Raw genomic sequence first — 22,390 nt, forward strand, 5'->3', positions numbered from 1 at the left:
GAACGGTGTTAAAATGCGACCGGAACGTGTGAAACAAAAACGCCATCCGCCGTATCGCCGTATCTAGCAGCGACCGATCGAAACCATTCTTAAAGGGCCCAAAATCACGGATGGCAATCATGCAGACGTGTAAAAAAAGGATATTTTTTGGGGCAGTGGAGACGGGAATGCAATCGATGCATTTGTCGAGTGTGCTTTATAAAATTGTTGTCATTGTTTACGAAAGAGCTGGTAAAGGTGTGATTAAAAAGTTTGTTCACAATTCGAAGAATTCAGAAGGGATGAGAGCAACGGGAAGGATTGTTAGGTCGCCGCGTCAAGAATATTGTTCTTGGACGCTTATCTGCATTTTTGATGCCCTCCGACCACAACTTTGAAGGTCATTGAGTTTGTTATGCATCATTGTGTCTAGATGTTTCCTTCTGAAATTATAAACGATTAGCTTTACTCCAAAAGAGTGAATCGCTCTCATCATCAATGCAAGGAAATATAGAAGAAATCCGATTTCCATGCAAGTTGAGGTGAAAGTTTTTGAACGTAAAAGACAATGATGAGTTGTGATTCAATTAAAGCAACTCTCGTGCTGTGCATTGAGTTTCAATTTAGAATATGCTTTGCAATGAGTTACTTTAAAATCTCCCATGGCGTTATATACTAATGATGAAGTCATCATTAAATGAAACAGGTTCAACAAATTGAAAGTGTTGGTACAATTGAGATATGATTATCGATGGGTGGCTTATTTTATTCTCCATTTCTTACGACTTCATCCGATACCGGTTAAGGATCCGGCGAATCCAGCGCAGCTGTTAAATTTTGTTTGATCTGCTGAATAGTGGCGTGCTTTTCTCGATAAGTAGTAAATGGTTCTATGTTCGTGCTGCTAGTAACCGTGTACGGAAACCATGTGGATACGCTTCTCCGGATCGTCAAGATCGAACGGAAGGGAAACAATTTTCACGGAAGCAATAAACGCTTGTTTATGAAGCGGTACGCCCGATCGCTGACAGCAGTCAACACTCATCAAATGAATGCCGCGGATGGTGGTAGGAAAGATAAATACTGCCGGGATGAGTTGTACGGAGTGTGTGTTGGGTGCCCCCAGGTTGAAAGTGATCGAACACTTTTACGATGCACCAACGCAACACGGCAAACATTAGTTCCAGACACCACGGACACAAACAGCTTGAAGCAGGTTCTCGAGGCAGAACAAACGATGGCGATGGTAGCGACAACGACTGCAACGACAAAGCAGATCAATTCGACCCTCGAAATGGCCGGTTAATGCACATATGAACATGTGTTTTTCATAAGGATATTAAGCCATAAAAAGCCGGTTCCGTTCGACGTAGGTTTGGGTTTCTTGTTTAAGCTGCTGTCTATTTTTCCTCCCCGTTTGCTTACTTTTTCCAAGCGCATCTTCGAACACAGTTCATACCCGTAAGGAGTCATTTTTGGCCATTTTGTTTCCCTTTCATGGTTGAACCGTTCTGCGCAATGTGTTGGCAATGTGGTCTGCCAAACGAGTTGCCGTTTCCAATTCGTGGATGCATGCGCATCGGAAGTCTCTATTTATTTGCCTGCGGTAGCTGTGAATTTGAAAAGTGAAGTTTGCTTTGCTTTCCATTTCAGGACTAGCCGTACGAATTGTGGAGGGGTTTATGCTTTCTTCTTGGAAGCACTACCATGTTTCACAAGAACACACATGTGGTCGGAAGCTTCTTTGACGAGCAAATATTGAACGCCCGTTCCTTTTATGAGCCACAGATGCATTTTAGGGTAAGGTTACGTGAAAGAGTTTAAACAAAACTTTACGCAAGTATTTTTGGTCAAAAATGTTGGTAGCGTTTCTTGGTAAATAGGAATGTTTTCTCAATAAAAAGGTGTCTACATATTTTAATATTTGCTTCTTCTTGGAACTCCAATCTAACACCTGTTACTGTCTCTGTGGCGTTGTTGTTGCAGATAGAGTATTGAATGTGCATGCATCATTTGTATTCCTACGTGACGTAAGATCACCGTCCTGCCATCACCATCTCGGATCGTATTCTCCTTGGTGTCACCAGTATTTATTAATCGTGTGACTCACCGTCTCACCAACTCACAAATGGGATTTACTCTACCGAATTGGTACTTTCCCAATGAATAGCCACAATCGCGACTAGATTAGTTGCTATGACTCGCGCTTATGATAGACCTTAACCATAAGCTCCTCATATGACATTAAGATATCAAACAATTTTTTTATGCATAATTTACATCGAAAGTCATACGGCCTGGCCGTCCTTATTGAAATAAAAAAAAATAATTTACATCAAAGCCTATCGCATATTATGTCACTATTATTATTATTGTTTAAGATTGAATTAGAATTCCGCACTCTACGAACACTTTTAATATCTTTAAAAAATTTGGACAAACGAAAGTCCAGATCGACATCATTGAAGCAGCAAAATTGGACAGGAATGCAGGAATACTTCCGGTAACCCCTGCACGGTTATTCTGAAGCCAAGATCATATGCTTGATGTTTGGTAGTGAAAATGCAACAAAGTGAATATAATTTTGTTTCCGTCCCTAACCTAACGCCTCAACCATACATGGTCCTCATCACATGTGTGCCAGCTGTTCACACTCTCGCTCTTCGTTGAATTGCCCGTCATTAGGATCGTACCACTTCCTTGAAGTTGTTCCACAAAACTATATTCGGACGTCTGTTAAGCGCCCGGTTTGGTTTTTGCATACGGGACATGTGCGTGGATATTGGCACGAGAAGTTGACCGCTGGGAAGCGGGAATGGTAAATGGCTGACGCATTCGCATCCGTTTCCTCCTATGATTTGTGGTACAACAACGCAACATGCACCAACAAGTCGATCGTCAGGACCATCGTGCTAATGCACAACACCTCCCAATCGTTGAGTCTGTATGTTTACTTCCGAAACGTGGCAAAACTGTAGATGAGCCAGGTTTTGTTTGTGCTGCTATACCCGCTGGTTTCTTGGGAAAGTTCGGTTCGCACATGTGGCCATGCGGTGAGAGTTTATGAGTTTTGTGCATTGTACCGTTTGCATTTTTACATGAGCGAGAGGATGTGGCAGGATCTGGGTGTTGTGTGGAAAAGACTAGCTCGGAAACCGGTTTGCATATTAGTTTTCGGCGCATCTAACTAACGAAACACATGTACAACATTACGCAAAATGCATTGGACTGTGCTTGGGAGAGTCCTTCGGATATATCGGTGGTGGTATATGCTACCAGCAAAAACAAAACATACTTACAAAGACCAGGCGAAGATGTGTTGATAACTGTGACAACATTGTTCTGTCAAGTAGGACGATATTTATGACCTCGGTTATTTTCCATGCAGCTGTATTAGCTTTTCTGCATGGGAAAATTTTCTTACCGACAGTATCTTCAAACTCTTTCGCTGTACATAGAAGAACAAACAGTAAAGCAGCGATTGAAGGTTAGGCATTGCGAAGATCCTTCGAACCATTCAATACGCAAACATACGCACGCATCGTAACATTATTATCAATATGTACAAACAGTTGAGTTCACGTTTCTGAATGCTGGCGGTACATTAGTCTGCCGCCTGCCAAGATAGCGTGACAAATAAATCCGCTTCAAAAGCAAATTTGTTTCCATTTTTGGTCAACTGTTTCCGGAAGGTGTTAACAAATCTCATTGACGCTGAATCTATGGAAATATACCAGATGAAGGAATTTTCCACCACATTGGCAAAGTTTGGAAATGTTTATCTGTTTGCTAAGTTGGGTACATTCAGCGTTCAGGGTTGAACACAACAACGGTCCGGTTTTGTCGGCTAGGGAAAGCAAACGAGGCAAACGTTGCTTGTATCGTCGATAGATTTCTATAACAAGGGCAATGCTGTGATCGCAAAATGACTGACAACAAGAATGTAAACACCGTTTTGTCAACATTAGCCGTCTAAAAATAGTTCATATTCCAACCCTATTTTTATCGTTAGGATATATTTAGCTCGCAGGTGCTAATCGTACGAGCGAACAATGTGAGCGATTGAAAAAAGCCGTCCCCTTCATGGCTTTATGTGTGTTTGTTCGATTGATTAAACTTTTTTTTTTCGACCAATTGCTTCAACATGCGAAACAATTCATTCACGTGGTGCTACAATCGCAAAAGTATGCTGCACATATGGGCAATTCCGTATGCTAACATGCCCATCTCCGCACATCATCATCGTGAGTCAACGCATCGCAATCCAGATTCCGCTCGAGTAGACCGGTGAAGGAAGCCGGAAAGGAAGCGGACTGCATAAAAATTATGTTCTCTCACACCCCTTTGCTGTACATGTTGATGGCGCTCTGCACCTGAACTTATGCACCGGTTCATCGAAACAAGAGGAGAATTTCCCGAACCGGCAAAAGGGAGCCTACGAACAAAGTAACAAGTGCAAGCGAGCGCGTAGAGTACGAATGAGCGAGCTAAGGAGGTGCGAATGCACCCGGCAAGTACATGTGAACTTCTCCGTAGTGCGAGAGAAATGGTTTTTGTTTGCGAGAGGCATCGTGCTGCTGTGAGCAGCGAAGGCACGCGGTTGCTCTCTTACAGGGTTGGTAGCTGCGTTCTGGGATTGTGCGATATTTTTCAGACTTTATAATTATATAGACTTTATAATTACAACACACGCATTTTTACTGTTCCTTAACTGTTATTAAAATAAGAAACAACAATGTTTTTGTGACTCTGTTAATGTTTATGTTTTACATATCAATATCACTTTGGATCGTTTGTCGCGAACGTTGAAATATGTATATAATTATTTATCTATATGGGTAATTTAAATTTAATTTAAATATCCTGTGCATATTTTTAACGATCATATGGGAGTGTAAACTTACTAAATGGTGAATGTACAGACAGAAAATATTTTTTATACGCATTTGATTTTTAATTTTTATAGATATCAGATGAATGATGAGCTTTTGAACGACGATTTGCTTTTATTTCATTGGGTAATATTAGTAGAATGTCGAATCGAATTAAAAATGGTGTAAGTGCAACTTAGCGATACTACAAAATTATTTTAATCTTGTTATGTTTTTTTTTTCAAGTAAAAGGAATGTGAAAAAACTATTTTACACTGATTCAGTGGAAAGAATAAGAGAAAACATAAAATGAGCAGGGTAAACTAGAACCATTCCGGCTAACCCTGTACCACGAAACATCCCGCAGCATCTCAACACGGCTTCGTGGCCGTTCACAATGTTGTTGATGTTGCAGTTCAATTTATGCTTTCGTGTCGGCCGGTAGCAAGCGCAGGAACGTGCTTGGTCGCAATCGCTCTAAAGGAAATATACAGTACGCGTATCGCATTTGTTGGGATCCCTCGTTAGTGAATTATGTGAGAATTGTTCTGATCGTGAGTTGTTGTAGAGGTATTGATTCATTGCATATTGTGTACCGCAAAACGGTATCAAACGATTTTTTTGCCGTACGTGCATGTACTTCAGAGTTTGTGGATGAAAGTGAGCGTATATGCCGTGAATGTATGTTTGACAAAAATTGTTCGTTAATTGAACAAAGCATAATAAAAACGTGTTTAATATCAAATGTGCATTTTCCGTTGACGATCAATGACCGGACGGTCGTAGCTATATAGCCTTTTGAACGGATGCAAAGAATAGATGGTGAATAAATCTTAAAAGCGGTGAAAGGATAACTACAAGTAACTACACAAATCTACCGTGCCTTTTATGGGCAAATGCGCAAAATAATTAAAAGTGTCACTCCCGTGAATCATCCCATGCTGTAGGAGTGTGCCGCTGCCGTTCTTACTTGACTAACTTCATGAGTGAGAGTGCAATTTGTGCCAAATATACGCTTTGTTTGTATGCGGATTTCTTGACCTCTGCTATTTCCGGTCGGAATTGGGAGAAAAAAATCATACCTCCGGTCAGAGAGGGTGCACTGAAATAGTTAGTGATCCATGGTGACTTGCCTTACGTTTTATGGGCATCGAAACCTGTTCCCCGTGTGTGAATATGTGAGCGGTGGTTTTTGAACGGGAAGGAAGAAAAAGAAGCCAAACAGCAGAGAAAGAAGAAGGAGAAGAGATAAAAATAAAGCAGGCGATAAGCAAACAACGACAGATAGCTGGCTAAGGAAAAATCTAACGACGTCAACGGAACCAACATCGACGCTATCGCCCTGCTCAAGTGCTGTGACATAAGGGAATCGAAGGGTCGTTACAAAAAGTCACAAACATCGAGGGTGGGAGAGAGTGAGGAAAAAAGTCCGCCCAAAAACGATCTGGAAGGAAGGGAAGAGTTTTCGCAGCAAAGTGCAGCGGTGCAACATTGTTGCACGAAAGCAGTGATCAGTTGAAGTTGGAAAAGAACATTCAAAACAGCTGCTACCAAAAAAAAACAACAAAAACAGGCACCGAGCACGGTGAAACTCCAGACGATTTAAATGTGGTCCGACGCAATGAGCACCTTGGCAAAAATGTATCCTAAGTTAAGCGCAGTCGAACTGTCAGCGATCCTTATGAAAGGTAAGTTGAAAGATCGCCAATCGTAGAGATGCATGTGACTTGAATGATTTGTGTGTCATTTGTCTGAAGGAACGTTTCATCTTTTAAAAGGTTTTTTTTTAAACTTAAAACAATGGAAGAAGGTTCCACAATCTATATCGTCCATCGTTTCGGGAGCGAAGGCAATGGGTGGTTTTATTTATCTTTGGTCGGATGGAGCGGAAGCAATTAAACGCCTGCTCACGACAGCTGCCACAAGCTTCACTCATCTTTTGCCGTTTCCCCAGCATCAATATCGAGCGGGGATACATCGGTGGGCCATTCAGAGGGAGGACATAAGTTACCAATGTACACTCCATTCACACATCCCGCCCTGATGGCTAGTAATTGCCACCCTAAAGGCAGTGGTGGTGAACGACGCAGTCCAGCTACCGGGCCAGAGAACTGAGCTGTACGTTGTAATTATGTCATTTATTAGTGGCGCCTTTTGCACTCGGATTTTAATTGGAGAACCACATTCGCTCGCGACTCCAGTGAAATGAAACCAGCGGTGGACCAGAGGAGGTCGCACGTCCAGTAGAGGGTTGTCGGGTAGGGTATTAGCAGTACTTTGGAATGTGGGAAAAGTGCGTCCCGCATGTGTCCACACCACGCACGCTCATTCATAAATCACTCAATCCGCGCAAATCGCTTGCAGCTGGACGGAAGATTACCTCGGCCTACAATTGTAGGCGACGAAGTAAGCTACCGGTCTACACGGGTACACTTGAAAGCGAGAAGCTAACCGATACGCTAACCGATTGGCGATGGAGAAGAAATCTGTTCATCAAGATGACATGCGAGTGTCTGACATTTGATGATCATGCGCCAGCACGATCGCGAACGTGGCGGTTGTATTTAATTAGAGCCGGTAGGCAAGTCAACGGGCGCTCATCTGCGGTGGGCCCTAAGCTGAAGGTGTTAGTCTCCGGCTGTCTAAGACAAAACCGGATGCGTACATCAAAGAGTAATTAGTCTCGCAGTGACATTGGGAGAGGTTCTGTTTATCAGAGAAAACAGCCTTTTGGCAATTGTGCTTTGAGTTCGGGTGGGTTTTCGTGTAATTAGAAATGTACACTATAATATGCTCATCATAGACGCCTCTAGTTGGATGAGCGTAGTGTATGTATAGTAAATCTTTTAGCAAAAAAGATATTTATAGGTTATAGACCGGATGTATGTGACTGCACTACGTGCGTAATTAATTTGGTTTCGTCCGCAGATTCTAAGAACGAATCCCATTAAGAATATAGCCTGATTTGATGCTTCGCACATTGTAGGTGTGTGTGTATGTGTATTTTTTAATCCTTCCGTTGCACGATGATGACCCTCGATTCCATTCGGTTTGAAAAGATTAGCCTGCGGATGATGGCGACGAGTTGGGAAATATTCTTGGAAGGTGCATCAACCGTCGCAGTCGGCTAGAAACGCCATTCTTATGAATGGGTGGCACACATCAGACGTGGTGGACGTGTTCAAGCCCAAAAAGACGGTGTATAATTATAGACCTCAAGGGGGGAGGCGTCCCGAAATATACGCTTGTGGTCGGAAAATGGACGACTACTCTCCAGTGATGGGTTCCGATTCCTTCGCCGCTGGTTTATGATCTAGACCGCGGACACAGATGTGAAATGGAGAGTGCCAAAATGGAACTGCTAATAAGAGTGGCGATCGTGTGTTTGGATTTTGATTCTGAAAACGTTGCAGTTAGGAGCTATAAATGAAATTATGGGGTGCTTTTTTATATTGTTACCGTTTGAAGCAAACTTCCGCAGAACTGGAAATATGGGAATGGCTCGTCCATGATGAATGGTATACCTTTGTGGGATGATCGTTTTGGGCAAGGATATTCAACAATCCCAATCTGAGTACGGATGTATACGTTCTCACGCCCAGTAAAACGATATTTATAAGCTTATAATGATCCGTAAATGTACGTTTAGGAGTTAACATTCTGCTTAACCCGAGTGCACATATTTAAGTCACCTCGGTGGTTTTGTTTGCACAAGATTTATCTAATGACATGATGTTGGCGAAGATTCTAAAAATACCCTCAAGGTGTTCGATTTCGTGGAACTGTCGCCTGAAAATGGTAAATCGCACAATAAATGGCCTATGTGTGGCCCCGTTGGTTTAATACCGTCATGTAGTCGATGTAACCATCCTAGACGTAGAAGAAAAAAAATCTCTCCCGTTGTCATACTCTACCCATTCGCCCGTAAGTGACCTTCTAATGCACACGTGCTTCATCCGCTCGATCCGGACCGTCCAGATGTTCAAACAACGCTTCGCTTATCATTTGTTTGCACATTTCCCAGCGTTGAACCACTTCGCCGGAACACTCTCGCTCTGTCTCCGTTCACATTGCCCGTTCGAGGGCCTCTCGGACGGACGTTCTGGGTTACGATTCGCACACGATAATCCGACCGTTGCGTGAAAGGCATGCGATTGAGGAGAACGAGCGGTTGTCATCGTCGCCATCTGGACGTGAGATGGATGAGTTGCTCGTCCGTCCGGGTGGGATTTCGATTCCGAGACAAAGCGTACGCGTTGTGTGTTACGCTGTGCGAAGGCATCCGGTGCGATCGTTTCTGGAAGCGAAAGCGCTACGACAAAAAAGAAACAGAAAGCGATACATATCAATATAAGCACTGACGTCACGTTGACGACGCGTGAGTTGTATCTTTGCTGGAGGAAATGTATTTCCACTTCGGAACATACTTACGGGTGACGAAAGATCGACCGATTACAAACAAGACATTGTTTTTAGTGTGCATGTTTCGAACGGGAGTTGGAAATTTGAGTTTGTGATTTTGTGTTGTAGTCGTTAGTTGTAAATCAAGCTAACTCGTCTAAACGCAGTTCTTCGCATTTCAAGCTATCGAAGAACGCAAAACATTACCCACTAAGAACGACGATCTCCATCGTACGATCAACCCTCCGATGGTGGATGAAAGATCGGGACTAAATAAGCCAGGGCGCCATCGTTGACCCAAGCTGTAACTCAGCTTGATCTGGTGAATAAATCAAAAATGATTGTCTAAATCTGTTCTAGATGATTTCTTTCGGCATTTTTGCTTCTGTCGAGGTTTGATTCCTAACGAAATAAAAAAATCGGCTATGTTTTTTTTATATCCAGACCGTCCGGATGTAGCGTAAGTTGAAACACTGTACGATCCATCGTCAGTAACAATTTGTCATTATGTCACCGGTAGAGTTTCCTCGAATTGCGCAGATCTGGTCACGAGGGATTTATTTCCCCATCCCTACGATGAAGATGTCGTCACTGCCGAGAGAACTTGTCACCGATTGCTTTGTTTACAAACTCCTCACAACACCGGTCCTAGTGTGATGCGCTGTGAACGGTTCGGGATGGAATTAAATCACATGTTTGATAGTGGCCCTAGTGCGGTCGTGTTGGAGACTGGCTTGATGGATCGTCATCAGGAACGCCATCTGTCACGTGGGACAACTCCTCGGCCGTGTCGTAGGTGTAAGGCGGATTTTCTAGTCGATCCACTAGTTTTGACAACATTGGAATGTCCACCGACAATCGGACAACGAGGGTCGTGTTGTTTGAATTTTCCGGTGAAAATATTTTCTACGCCCCCCCGTCCGGCTTAGAGTCTGGACCCACCTCTTTGACAGTGGTGTCTTAGAGGATGAGAGATTTTATGACCGCGTACGTTCGTTCGTTTGAAATGTTTTCAATCGCCGAAGTCATTTGAGTGGGTGAAAATGGCCCCTAGAAGCAGTCTATCTATCTTTCGTAGAAATGTTTTGATAGCCTTAGCAGCATGAATGGTATTCCCCCCGAACGAAAGCATTCACCTCTGTGTAGTCTGGCAGCCGGCTCAAGATGGATGATAAATAAGTTCATCTAATTTGCTCGCTGCTTTACTACGGAAACAACCGCAACCGGCACGAGCTTTGAGGTGTGGATGTGTGTTCCCACTTATACCATTCGATCGTGTTCTACCCGTGCACATGTGCATTTTATCGCTAGTAAGTATGTCGTCAGGCGCCGATACAGTAATCGTCGGTAGAAGAACAAATCCGAGAGCTGGGACAGATGCGTGAAGCGTTATTAACGAAACCGCGTTCACCGTGGTGTGCTGTGCGCAGGTGGCACATTTCTATACGTAGAGATAATTTATGGTATGGTCGCGGTGCTGATGCTCGACAGGCGTGCACGGTTGTCTTTTAAACAGGGCGCGGGTTAATTAGAATACAGCCCTGCAGGGAACTGAGAGTTTTACTCTCGCATTTCTTGGTACGTTGGTAGCAAATGTCGTCCGCAACATTCTCGTTGGGAAAACTGTGCACTGATTACCTTCGAGGCTAATAAAACCTTTATGGCTCCATTATGTATCACGGTTTCGGTTTTTGCGACTCCGGAAAAAGGGATGACAGCAATGGCGAAACGGTGCATACGATTTTACGATCGACCTTAAATCTTGCCCGAAGCGGGATGATTATTTAATTCGCAGTAAATGTTACAATTCCCACACGTCCCATACATTTGCATTTCTTGTGGCTAATACTTTGTCCCACATCGTTTTGTCCGTATTTAATTAGACGGAAGCGGTAGTGCGAATAGCAAAGAGTTGAACAAAAATCAATAAAGCGATTAAACTTAATGTGATTAGAGTTCTGGTAATAACTCGTATACTTTGTCACGGTGAAACATCACTCGAATGCACTGTTCTTGGGATCTATACTACCCCAAAAACAGCTAACATCTGTACCAGCGTGGGGCATAAAGTGTGTCGGTAAAGTAAAGCTCAAAGAAGGAAATTAATAGCAACCGAAGCTGAATCTGCGCCATACTTTAAAGTCAAGGCAAGCAAAGGGTGATGTTAAGGACCGTGGAAGTTTTGCTTGTTTTTTTTCCTGCGTCCCAATCGCATGGGTTACCGAGCTGCATCCTTTTTCGGTGCCGGTTTTGAGGCGCCAATCTTCTCCCCAGGTCGGCAAACAGTAAGATAAAAGCTAGCGATAGCAGTTTTCGGTAGAATCGTGGCCTGGGGTGTGCGTATATAGGATGGTTCTTTATTTTCGGTCAGGTTCGACCGCGTTCCCAAGGGAGATCACTACAGGACGACGATGATGCGTCGCCAAAAACCACAGAATGCAAAAGGTGAGCAAAAAACTCACACACACACACAGAGGAAAGACAAAACTCGGAGTGTAGTCACATTGCCATTTTCGGGGCCACGAGCTGTTCCTGGTCAGTGGTTCAGGTTTTACGATGCCCTTTTTGTGCCCTCGGGATGGGAAACGACTGGAAGGAATCGTGGATTGTGTTGTGCTATGGCTTCTGATCCTTCGTTTTGGCTGTTTTTTTTTTTGCAAAACTACACCGGAATGCAATCAATCGCACACATAGATCTGCATTCGACGAATGTGGTTTGGTTTCGCAAATTAAATTTAACCCTTCCTGCTGATATAAGGACGCGGGAAGCGTAGGGAAGGTTTACCGGTGCCAATAAAATTGGACAACAGTAAGCGCTCAACAGGAGATCTGGATTGTAGAACAGAACAACAGGAAAGAAGAAAATACGAAAATGCTTCTTAAAGACATGCTTCTTACGGTGTCGCATCCTTTTGGTGTCCTGGGCAAAACCCCCGTATCTTCCAAGAAGTAACGGGTCAGTACCAGCAGTGCAGTATCCCATCGCAATCGCTGCGCTGGAAATAGGATTTTAGGGAGGATATCATCGGTATCGCCTTTTCGTCTCATCGCTTTCGTTTCGTGTGTAAATCTTCCGTTCGTCTTATAGGTCCATGACCGCTGAAACGACAGCACAGATGGCGCCAGAGCAGCGCGACGTAATGTTGCCATCGAGATTCACTCACCCCGTTCTCACATACCTTCCCAGTAGCAGTGGGCAACGAAGAAGCAAGCGAACAGTTCAATGTAACGAATGTTGAACCGGCACCCTCCGCCAGCGTTTCCGTTTAGCTAACGAATCGTTTGCGTACACATTGGCTGCTGTGCATCGTTCGCGTCGCTCCGGTCGCCTGTCAACGGGCCAATCTTTTTCCGGCTTGCACTTGCACACACTCGTGCTTCGCCTTCGCTCTTTACACGCCACGCTGCCAGGGGCCAACATATGGCGTCTCGTGCACGAAGCTGGGATGGATCGATCGAGGAATGGGAAACGGGGCGTTAAGTTACAATTTATTTTCTCAGTTGCCACAGTTCCCTGTGTTTTGTTTCTCGTTCCCTTTCGCTTGGCGCAATGATGCTGCAATTCAATACGGCACCATCCACCCTTATTGCATCTTGCCCTGCAACTGCACATCGGAGTTTTGCTTGCTCGCCGGCACGCAGGAAGCTGATTAAGTAAATATAAATACGCAAACAAATTGGCAGTTTATTTAGCCTACTGGTGGCCGGCCGTACCATACGTTGCGCTAAGCTGACCGGGCAGCATAAATGCTGGGGAGCGTGCAAAAAGAGTGTGTTGTGCGTGTTAATGATACAGTAGGAGTGTTTGCCCACAGCCTGGGGCATGATTAGCCAAATTCAGTAACCAAACCAATTTGATTGGATCGATGAAAATACAGCCGCATCGTTGTGTTTACTCCGTACCACCGTACAGCTGTATTGATCCGCTTTTGTTTGACATAATGCTCTTCCTTTTCCGTGCACTTTGGTACATCTTGGGCAATCATTGGCAGAAGAAATGCATTTTGCAGCATCACATCCTTTAGAAATAAACCAATAAACTGATGCAACGATGATGCATCGAGGCGTCGCAACATTCTTTACGAGCGAGTGGATAAACTAAAATATGCTAAGCAAAATGCAGCGGCGCCAACAACGGAACGCCATTTTATTGACAACTCAATACAGCCACTCGAATGTTGTGGCCAGGTTTTGTTTTGACTACCGGATTTGGTGCAGTCTATTAGGATGCATCGAGTGCAGGAAAGATGTTTAGAATCAACGAACGCCGATGATGATGTGAAACGCCACTGTAGCACCATTAAAAAGCTGCTTTATGCTAACAAACCAGAAGGGACTGGAACACGCATGGGGCATCATAGTAGTGCAATTTGCATTGTAAAACAAATACGATACTCCATACGTTGTAAAGATCGGGTGGCAGGTTTTGCCTTCTCCGCTTGCTTTGTCTTTCCTTCTCCTTGGGGAAGCAAATATTCATCACAGACACAACCGATTTGAACCGATTCCGAACCATTTCCAATTCCGTTATTGCACATTGCACTGGCGTACGCAAAAAAAAATATATACGCTTTACAACAAAACGCGGCGGTACGGGCGATGGTTAGTGTGGAATAAATTACTGTCAATTTATTAACATGATGCAATTTTCACCCGTAATTGCTTGAGACTTGTGGCCGGGAACGAGGTCGCGACGACGTGACCTACTGCGTATGGGATGCAGATCGCTTCGCCGCTTTGAATGGGAAGGATGAACCGCGCGCATAACGTGTGCGTTACGGCGTTACGCGATAGGTGTCGATCGTGTTGTACGATATGTAGTGCTTCCGGGGCTACTGGCCCAGCAGTGTCGCCGCCCTCGACCACTTATTGCATAACGAGGCACGTGCACTGGCCTGACAGTGGGTGGTAGGGATGGGACATTTTTGCAAAACAATGAAATAGATGAAATTGAATATTGAGTGCGATTTACGAAAGTGTTCACCAGTGTAATTAATTAAATCAACATCGCTCAGTAACGATAGAAGCTTCTGATCCAGACCTGACCAGATGTTCTTGAGACGTTAGAAAAAACATAGGCCAACACAGGCTGTTATCCTTTCCAGACATTGGTAGGACACTGAATTAATTTCTTAGCGTCCCTAACGACAGGAACTAAGCGACAACTAATTGGAAATCAGAAAGAAATATTCTCATACCCAGTGATTCTGGTCGATGTGTTTCTATCCTGTTCACTGACTTCCCGTAACCAACACAAGGGAATAATTGGTCAGAACGCTCATACTACTAACCGGTTGACGGGTGCTGCTGTTGTCCTAGTAAAATGGCCGTAATTTTCTAATTAATAGATAGCGAATGGTGGAAAATGTGAAAATGAGATTGGGCTAACTTTTGCTTCTCGTTTTCCTTTATTTTCCTTTTTTTTCGACCCATCCCGAGTGATCTAGTGCTGTCTAATGGATTTGACAGTGGAAGTGAAGGAAGCGCCACATAAAAATCGCATAAAAATGTGACACAAATTGCTTTTCCCGTTCAATCAACTTTCCTCGCAGTTTCTCGCACGTTGAGACATCGTGCAGAACGTTAATTTAATGTTAAATGTATGTGTTTGTTATGGCGCACATCACCGCCCAGCTCCAAAAAGTTGGTAGACAACAAGGACGTATGAAGAAGTATGAAGCAACACACACACACATTTCGTCTCAGTGTTCTTTTTTCCTGCCTGCAACACACACGAAAGTGGAGATTTGATGCGGCAAAACTTTGGAGTTTTCGCTTTCCGTGTTTGCTGGAAGCGTTGGTTGCATTTTGGATTTTAATACAATAAGGGAAAAAGGAACCATTTGGCATGGTGGAGCTGCCAGCGAACGAGGTTCGGCGTCGCTCCGAAAGTGTTGATCATTATCTGGACGACGACGACGACGAGGATGACGACGACCGAGAATGAATGCAAAATAAGTGCAGCCGCCGGTTTCCACTGCACTGATTTTGGCGTGAAGACGAGAAGCAACCGGTCGGTGGTTGAGGACACACAGCAACCGTGCGGGAAAAAAGCCATTGTAGCAGACGACAACATTCGGCGATTATTTATGAACTCCGAAATCCGACCCAACCCGACACCACCGAGTCCCGCCAGGCCAGGGGATGAGAGGGATCCGCATCGGGATGAGACGAAAGAGAGAAACGCTTGATTCTGGATGAGTTTTTGGTGGGTGTCACGGAATGTTTGGTGGGCGACTGCAGCATTACAGTCATTTTCAAGTTCAGACCGTACAACCCAAAGTTTCGCCAAAGTTTCCATTTTGTAGATGCGTTTTTTGTGATAATAGTATTCCGCTCTTCGTCTTCTAGTGTCGCTTCGCTTTGCTTACGGTTTCCTGGCTTCGCGGGGATCCTTTTAAGGAGGGGATAACGTAAAACCGTGATACAGTGTGCCCTCCCGTGCCATTGCAGCACCAGATGGTTCGATTGTCTTTTCGCAAACTAATGGCAAGAATAATCTACAGCACACTTTGGCTGCAAGAGCAGTGCCGCGGAAGGAACGCGAAAGCGCGAGACAATCCCCGGCACAATCTGGCGCCGGTCGCTTAGCGCGATATAGAAACAATAACTTTTGCCGCAAAACGATACACCGAAAAACAGGGGGTAGTGACCAGGTGAGGGGGTTTTTTGGGGTGCAGAATTTTATATTCTTGTAGACTGCTTTCCTCGATGAGGACGCTGCCTTCTACGGAGACACGGTATGATGACCAGGATGCAATGAAGGAGGATGAAGTTATATGAGGATGGTTTTCTGCAAGAGACAGAATGGTGGAATCTGGTTGACATCAGCATGCACACTAGGCGTTGGCAAAGTAAGCGCCACCGCGGAACGCATCCTATAGCGGCTGACTAAGTAAAGACAAAGATGAACAGATGGACCATAAGGAGGGGCCGAAAAAGGAAAAGTATTTTAAAATGAAAGCCGAATAAAGATGCCGGCGATGTTAAAAAGAAGATAAAAATTTTAATAAATCCTCCCATTCCAAAATACATTGCAACGAAAAAAGAAATATTTTGATAAGTGATAAGTGAGGAATATTGATACTGCACCGTATGGGTACGTACTGTTTGAAATTGTTCGCGCAGGAAAACGCTTCCGGCTGTACCTGGTCGGGTCACTACGGAGATTGACCAGGTGATCCTACTCTTTGTGTTTATATAATGATTAACATTCACAAGTTAATTTACAGCAACCACTGCAAACACCCGTTTACACACGACTTATCACTAACCGGTGGAGAAGTGTCAAAGGACAGACGGAAGGCGAATGCAATTTATTCGCGTACGTTACAAAAGGGATTTACTCCTTACGGTGGACACCCCGGGCGATGATGTGTCATCATCGCGGTGTTGGAGGGTGGTATTGTGCTGCCAGCCTTAAGAGTGTGTCGACCAGCTGTTAATAGCGTTGGCCACACAACAACTCCTTAAACACACACAAAACGCGCGATGTAAGACAGCGGTGCTGTTTGTTCTTTAAGCCGGGTGGGGTAATTTATATGCACTCATGTAAACGTCGTCCTCCCAAACGCGCCGATTGCAATTTGGACGCTTGATACGCTTGCTGCGTTTCAATGCCCTGTGCACATGGCGCATCGGTTAGTGGTGCGTCTGCGCCTCGACCGTCTCGACGGTGTCTTATTAATAACTTCATCGTGACGCCGAGACAGGGTGTTGGCGTGGGTTGGCGTGACTATCAAATGTGGTTACTGATGAAAATTAATTACCTACACATAATTCAATTGAAGCGCCTCTATGCCATCCCCACGATTGTCGTACACCACAGGAAGGAAGTGGCCTTTGTGGGAAATCGGGTAAACGTTACGGGGTAATAGTGAACCGGTGTATCGGCTGAAAGAATGATGTGTTCAACGAAAATACAGCTGGTTGGTATCTTGATGGGTTCTCAAGATTACGGACGAGTTCCGTACCATCGACGATCGTTTGATGATGATGCGTCTGTGGCTTTTTCAACGAATTTGTCAACGAAGCGAACGACAAAGCGAGGTACGATTCTGCGACCATATGGAGCGTTGGTATGCGTGCGTTATGATTGGTTTCGCTTATCTCCGGCCAACGATCTTCACGAGACTGCATTCCTTCGATCGGTTTGGCGATGGCTACGGTCACAAAGAAGGCATCTTTCTTGCTGCGGTTGCTGTTGTTGTTGTTGTTGTTGGTGGTGGTGGTTTCATTTGCATAAATTTGCGTGACGCCACCCCTCTTCCCTTTCCACACGACTCCAAAGTTCCCTCGCCACACAAGGTGAATAAAGGGGGATGATTTTCGTGTTGCGTGTGTCGCCACCGCGAACGATATCTTCGAGTTTCAAGCTGTGTCTTTTATGGTGCTTTGGTGCGAATGACAATTTCTAGCTCCATTGACAGCTGTGCGCTTAAAACAATATGCTCACCGTGGTGCGGTTGTCGGAAGGACACAGTCGCGGGAAACGGGTGGTGACCGACCGGCTATAAAGAAAACATAAACAAACATAAATTATACTTAGAAGCAAACGTTGCCCGCTCCACTCCGTGGCCAGCTTCCCAATGCTTGACCACCGTCGATCGCGACGCGCTGTCGCACAGACTTAAAAGACTAATTAGAGATGGAAGCGCCGGTGATGGTGAGACGCCACATTGCTTGCGCATTGGCGCTTAACACTCTCGCTTAACAGTCTGGCGCATCAGATCCGCCTCAGATTAGGATCAAATCGCTCGGGGAAGCTTAAGTTTGGTAATGTTTTTTTTTCTCCCCCCCACATGGCAATATTTTCCAAGCTAATCTGCCTAATAGGTGATGTGCTATTTCTTATGCTAAACTTTCAAACATTATCGTGCGGCGAAAAAATGTGTCATCAGTTCAATTAATTTTAGCGTGCGATTTTGTTTATGGCACGTGTATTTCAAACGAAATATGAACATTGCCAACACCAAGGGGAAAAAGGAATATTCCTATTCACTATTCACAACTGCTGGATACACCCAATAAATCTTAACGTTTGTGTGTTAAAAGCGATTCCCGCAAACGATAACTCTCAGAAATAATGCTTGTTGGTTTCCTCTGCCGCATGGTATCATAAATTTGAGGTTAAATATCCGAATCAACTGAACAGATATCGCCACAGGCTAGGAAAGCGTAAGAGAATGGAAATGAAATTATTTTCTTGATTCAACTTCTCCTGCTGTATGAAGGTTTGCGTATTATTTAAAATTTACACGTGCGTAATGACGCAATTGTAGTCCACCGGACATAGACGAGATGTTTTGGTGTGTGGTCGTGAATAGGTAAGTGGCATTATTCACGCCACTTCCGGTTGAGTTCGAGTAGATCGCTTGGATGCACTCGGTGTGGTGGTTATTTTTATCGCACCATATTCACCTGTATTCATTCTCAACATCCGTTCACAGTTCGGATGTTTGTTTGGATATGAAATGTGTAGGCCGTTAGCAAGCCGACGCATAGCAATCAAATAAGCACACCTGTGTGAGATATTCTTATAAAAGCAATACAATCCGTTTTTCTTTTAACCACTGGCAGAGGCTGCAATTGAGCATAGTATCTAAATGTGTATTTCTTTCTTTTCGATTTCCCGCCCTTCTTTAGGTGCTGCTATCTCCGCCTCATTGGAACGAGACTCTGGATTCAACTCGGGCAGTTCGGAACATGAGGACGACCTGAAGTCGCTGGACCAGAGTTCACGCGATGGATTAATCAGCCCTGAAAACAGTTCCGAAGATTCGGTACCGGAAGCAAAGCTGCCCGCATCGACTGTGGTGACGACGCAGGCTTCCTCGTTGGTTAAGAACAAGCGCAAAAGCACGGAACCGTTGCGTGTAGTTGCCGAGACGGAACTGTTAGCACCGCTCAAAAAGCGCATCCGTTTTGACGACGAACGGAAGCACGTGGAAGATCTGCATCATCATCGGCAGGATCGCGAAGAACTCGACACTACCTCACCAGTTCCCTCATGTCGTACCGAAAGCAGTCCTTTTCGCCCATGGGCACCATCAGCGATGGCGTTGGAAGGATCTGTCGTCCCTCTCCCGGTACCCTTTGTACCTCCATTTCACAACCCGGCCGATTTACTGGTGCGTCATCCGGCAGTCACGACACTACACCGGGCAGTTAGTATCAAACCGCTAGAGCAGCTGCAACCTCTAGCCCTGGTGGCTAAAAAGAGTGGCTCTTCCTGCGCTTCGTTCATCTCCAAGAATCAATCATCCCCACGGCCAAGTCCTCGTGCATCCTCACGTTCACCACAACGCACACCTCAAGACTGGAAGGAACTGCAGGAGCAACATGGTCATCTTCACACCCATACACCGTCGGAATCCCTGTTCGTGCAGCCTCGTGCACCTCCGTCCCTCGACGACACGAATGACTCGATCACGGATCACGAAACGTCCGCCACTTCTGGTGGGCATGGAAAATCCTCAATCGCTGGTGGAGTCGGTTCGCAGACGCGTAACTACAAAAACATGACGCGCGAAAGGCGAATCGAAGCGAATGCACGTGAGCGAACGCGCGTACATACGATCTCGGCCGCGTACGAGAAGCTACGGCGTGCCATTCCGGCCTACTCGAATGCACAGAAACTCTCGAAGCTGTCGATCCTCCGTATCGCCTGCTCCTACATCCTGACGCTCAGTCGAATGGCCGGTGAGGATTACAGTGAGGACGGTTCAGAACCGTCGATTGCGGACTGTGTCGAGATGGTGACCCGGACAATCCAAACCGAGGGCAAAATACGCAAAAAGAAGGATGAATGAGAGAAACCAGCTCTGCTCGTCGATCGGTGCTGGGGTAAGATTATTCCGGTGCAAAGCGTTGGTTGTGTCTTCCACGTACTGATCGCAAGAAAGGCGTGGTGCTTAGGTTTGTCATACATGTTATATTTATGCATTTGTTGCTGCTCCTTAACGTTGGATCACACACTCAGGATAGCTCATGTGCGTGTATACGCTTAATTGTAAACGGCGGTAATCGATTTATTTTTGGTTCGCTCCTTTTTGTGTTAAATTTATTTGAACAGTACGCCATATTAATTTGCTAAACGTTTGTTTTTTCTTCTTCTTGGATCAGTGTTTAATATTATTCTGTACATTAAAGTTGAAGTAAACGTGTGAGGATGTAAACAGTGAAGTACAAATGTAAGCTTGAAGTTTGAAATTCAAGCAAGATGTTTCTTAAGTAAAGGTGCCACAGTTTTCTTAAACACACCAATGACAATAAATGTTCGCAGGGTTTGAGATAAAGATAGGTAGTACACAAGCATAAGGTGGTACATGTCAGCGACAAAATAAAGGGAAAACAACACAAAATCAAAACCAAACCAAGCACATCCTCCAAGCGTTCGGATGGCAGCCAAATCTACAAGTGCCATACAAATGCAACACTGACCCACAATAAGCGTCTACGTTGTTCTAGGCGAGGGTGGCATATTCATTACACACATAAAAACAGATACACACAATCACACTTCACTGTCGGTTCCGCGTTCCTAGGAGTGTTGGGTGTCGCTGACGAGTCACATATAGTCCACAGGAAGAAAGTACAAGCACCGAGGAGTGTCATATTATATTAGTAGCTTAGCGCCACGGCCGAAAATAAAGTAGTCCATAACGCCCCGTTTAGCGTCTCAGTCATTATTATCACGTTTGAGGTGCAGCAACGTCAGCGTTGACTCTGCCCAGGCTAAGGAGAAAGTTTCGGTGGTTGCGAAATATCTCGCCACGTACATTTTTGTGCTTTTCCTTTTTTTTCAACGCATTGTTGACGCTTCCACCCCAATAAACACAGCCATATTAAGTAGTAAGTGGGTCTTCTAACAGTGAAGCATGATCTGTGAGTCATCGGTGGTCGTTTCATAAGTCATCTTTAAGTCAAGGGTTCGGCCTATAGGTGTACAACTTTGGTGACTAGCTTGGACTATTTTGTATATAAATATTTGCAGTATGTTTTAGAAACACAAAACATCGGAATTAACGGTATCAAATGGTTTACTAAGCCTAGCGTGTTAGCGATATAAGAGTCTTGTTTTGTATAATTTACAAATCAACTGTACCTTAAGGTTAAGGTTAAACTACATATATACAAATATTGTGATCGAACAGGTGAACATGGAATGAAGATCTAACAACTACAAGTTTGTGAGATACTGAAAACAAAACGAAAAAAATCGTAAAAAAGGAATAAAATATTTTTGTACAAAAAAAAAACATCATGTCTCTTTATTTTGTCGAAACGAGGTGAAGAATATAAATTGATGACAAATGTGGGAGGGCATTAGTGAAGCAAATAACAACCGATCAAAGTCTGCTCGTTTCAGCAACCAGCCCAAAATGACAACTTATCTGCATACGCTTAAATTGTCAATCGTTGATAATTACACAGCTGCACAAGATGAAGATACGTCTCTAAAGGTGGAATTTTATCAGCTCTTTCCAAGAAACAGGTCAACCAGTTGTGGCAGTTGATGAATAGCCAATGACAAATTTGTTATTGATGGTACGATTGTTTCATTGCGAAAAATTAACGCGGGAAATGGCACGTTCGAGATGGTTGTTTTTTTTTGTTAGAAGTTGGAAATGGAAACCGTTCCACACCGTGCAAATTGCGTCCGATGCGTTACAATGTCTGTGTGTTTCATCGATCATCATTGAAAGGTTCGATTGGCATGCGTGGTTGGGCAGGTGGATGCACCATCGGGGAAGGCTCGTCGTACAAAATGAAAGACATCGGTAAACATTGCAAACAACAAATGTTCACATTCGCAACAGTGCGATAAGCGGACAGTGTGTAGTGTTTCGGCGTTGTCTATGCTGCCCCGTATCAGTGGGACCCCTTATCGTGGTGATTTGGAGTGGCTTCGAAAACACCTGTTACGGAGTTTTCGCTCATCGAGCCGGCACCGTACAATGGCTCGTGGCGCGGTGTAAGGCTTTACTGGAGCTGCACGTCCAAGTGTGATGCACTTTACATACGCGACATTTATTCCATCAGTGGGAAAGCTCACGCTACAAGCGGCTGTTTAGATTTTTGTGCAAATTAAATTCCACATATAATGAAACAAGAAATGCACGACAAGGATAGAATCG

General features: G+C 44.5%; 1 protein-coding gene across 1 annotated transcript; it reads left to right on the forward strand.

Annotated features, from left to right (window-relative positions):
* The first annotated feature begins 5,229 nt into the window (after window positions 1-5,229).
* LOC125775132 (transcription factor Atoh8) lies at window positions 5,230-21,511 on the forward strand. Its single transcript, XM_049445644.1, has 2 exons — window positions 5,230-6,538; window positions 18,897-21,511. The coding sequence occupies exons 1-2, from the start codon at window positions 6,457-6,459 to the stop codon at window positions 20,060-20,062; spliced, it is 1,248 nt and encodes a 415-aa protein (XP_049301601.1). The 5' UTR covers window positions 5,230-6,456; the 3' UTR covers window positions 20,063-21,511.
* The last annotated feature ends 879 nt before the right edge of the window (window positions 21,512-22,390 follow it).

This window comes from Anopheles funestus, chromosome 2RL, assembly GCF_943734845.2.
Source record: "Anopheles funestus chromosome 2RL, idAnoFuneDA-416_04, whole genome shotgun sequence".
Lineage (NCBI taxonomy): Eukaryota > Metazoa > Arthropoda > Insecta > Diptera > Culicidae > Anopheles > Anopheles funestus.

What these genes read in the sequence shown, in the direction of transcription:
- LOC125775132 (XM_049445644.1), top strand. Translation starts at nt 6,457, where the DNA reads ATGTGGTCCGACGCAATGAGCACCTTGGCAAAAATGTATCCTAAGTTA. An exon ending in GTCAGCGATCCTTATGAAAG is followed by an intron (nt 6,539 to 18,896) that starts GTAAGTTGAAAG and finishes GCCCTTCTTTAG; the next exon opens with GTGCTGCTATCTCCGCCTCA.